At 65.0% G+C, this 1,250-nt stretch overlaps 1 protein-coding gene across 1 annotated transcript in view; it reads left to right on the forward strand.

The window, feature by feature from the left end:
• EMH_0021670 (uncharacterized protein) overlaps window positions 1-658 on the forward strand; it is a gene marked incomplete at both ends in the record, with an annotated part of 1,523 nt that extends 865 nt beyond the window's left edge. Inside the window, one exon of the mRNA XM_013501814.1 lies at window positions 1-658. Coding sequence (XP_013357268.1) covers window positions 1-658 — 658 coding nt within the window.
• Window positions 659-1,250: the final 592 nt, after the last annotated feature.

A 1,250-nucleotide genomic window follows, 5' to 3' on the forward strand; every position in this document is an offset into this window, starting at 1 on the left:
AGCGCCTCCCAAGGAACCTCCCCAGGGGCCCCCCAAAGAGCCTCTTGAGGGGCCCTCCAAGGGGGCCCCCAAAGGCCCCCCCAAGGGACCTCCCCCAGGGCCCCCCAAGGAGCCTCCCCAAGGGCCCCCGAAGGGTCCCGCACAAGAGACCCCCATTGTGGCTCCCCAGGGGCCCCCCAAAGGCCCGCCAAAAGGGCCCCCCAAGGGGCCCCCCCCCGGGCCCCCCAAGGGACCTCCCGAAGCTCCCCCAAAGGAGCCTCCCGGAGGGCCCCCAAAGGGCCCCCCAAAAGGGGCCCCCAAGGAACCTCCCCAAGGGCCCCCCAAGGGGCCCCCACAGGGGCCCCCCAAAGGGCCCCCCAAGGGGCCCCCTCCGAAGAAGGCGCCATCAACAGAACGGGGGGCCCCCCAAGCACCCGTGTCGGCGAGCCCCATACAGGCACCTGATCTGCCTCGAGCACAAGGGGGGCCCCCACCCAAGGGGCCCCCAGCAGAGGGGCCCCCTTCCCCCCAGCAGCTGAAGAAGATAGGTTCTGTGCATGACTGCTCTGAGGTCCCTGTACCCTTGGCAAAGGGGGGGCCCCCTAAGGGGCCCCCACCACCTGCTGTGCCTGCAAGGCCTCACATCCCTCGTTTGCCTCTAAGCACAGCCCTCAACTAAACTCAGCGCCGTATCCAGGGGGCCCCTGTTTGGGGGCCCCCCAGGGGCCCCCCACCGTTACAGGGGTCCCCAATGTCATAGGGGCCCCCCAGGGTCTCAGCCGTTGCTGTGGAACGCCCTTGAGGGGCCCCATCGTAGCCAGATGCAAAGGGGGCCCCTTGGGGGCCCCCCTTCAAGGGGGCCCCCCTGTACAGTTTTTGTGGGCAGTACCCTGGTGGCCGTGTTGTGTGGAGTTCAGCTCCTACGTGCACGACAGGAGGGCCCCAGAAGTGAAGGGTTTAGGGTTTAGGGTTTAGGGTTTAGGGTTTAAGGGGTAATGTGTTTGATAAGGGGAGACTTCTACCTCTATCTTAAATTCTGTTTTTGTAAGACTCAGTTTAAGGGTTTAGGGTTTACAGTTTAAGGGTTTAGGGTTTACAGTTTTAGGGTTTAGGGTTTGGGGGCCCCTCCTTGAGAGGGGGGCCCCCAAGGAACCCAACAAAAGCAACGAAGGGCCTCACCCCCAGACTTAGTGCTGAGGGTACAGGAGACCAGCAACACCCTGGGGGGCCCTTGGGGGCCCCCCTTTCCCTCGGGGCCCCCTGAGCTACCT

This window comes from Eimeria mitis, genomic scaffold, assembly GCF_000499745.2.
Source record: "Eimeria mitis Houghton genomic scaffold, Emh_scaff767, whole genome shotgun sequence".
Classification (NCBI taxonomy): domain Eukaryota; phylum Apicomplexa; class Conoidasida; order Eucoccidiorida; family Eimeriidae; genus Eimeria; species Eimeria mitis.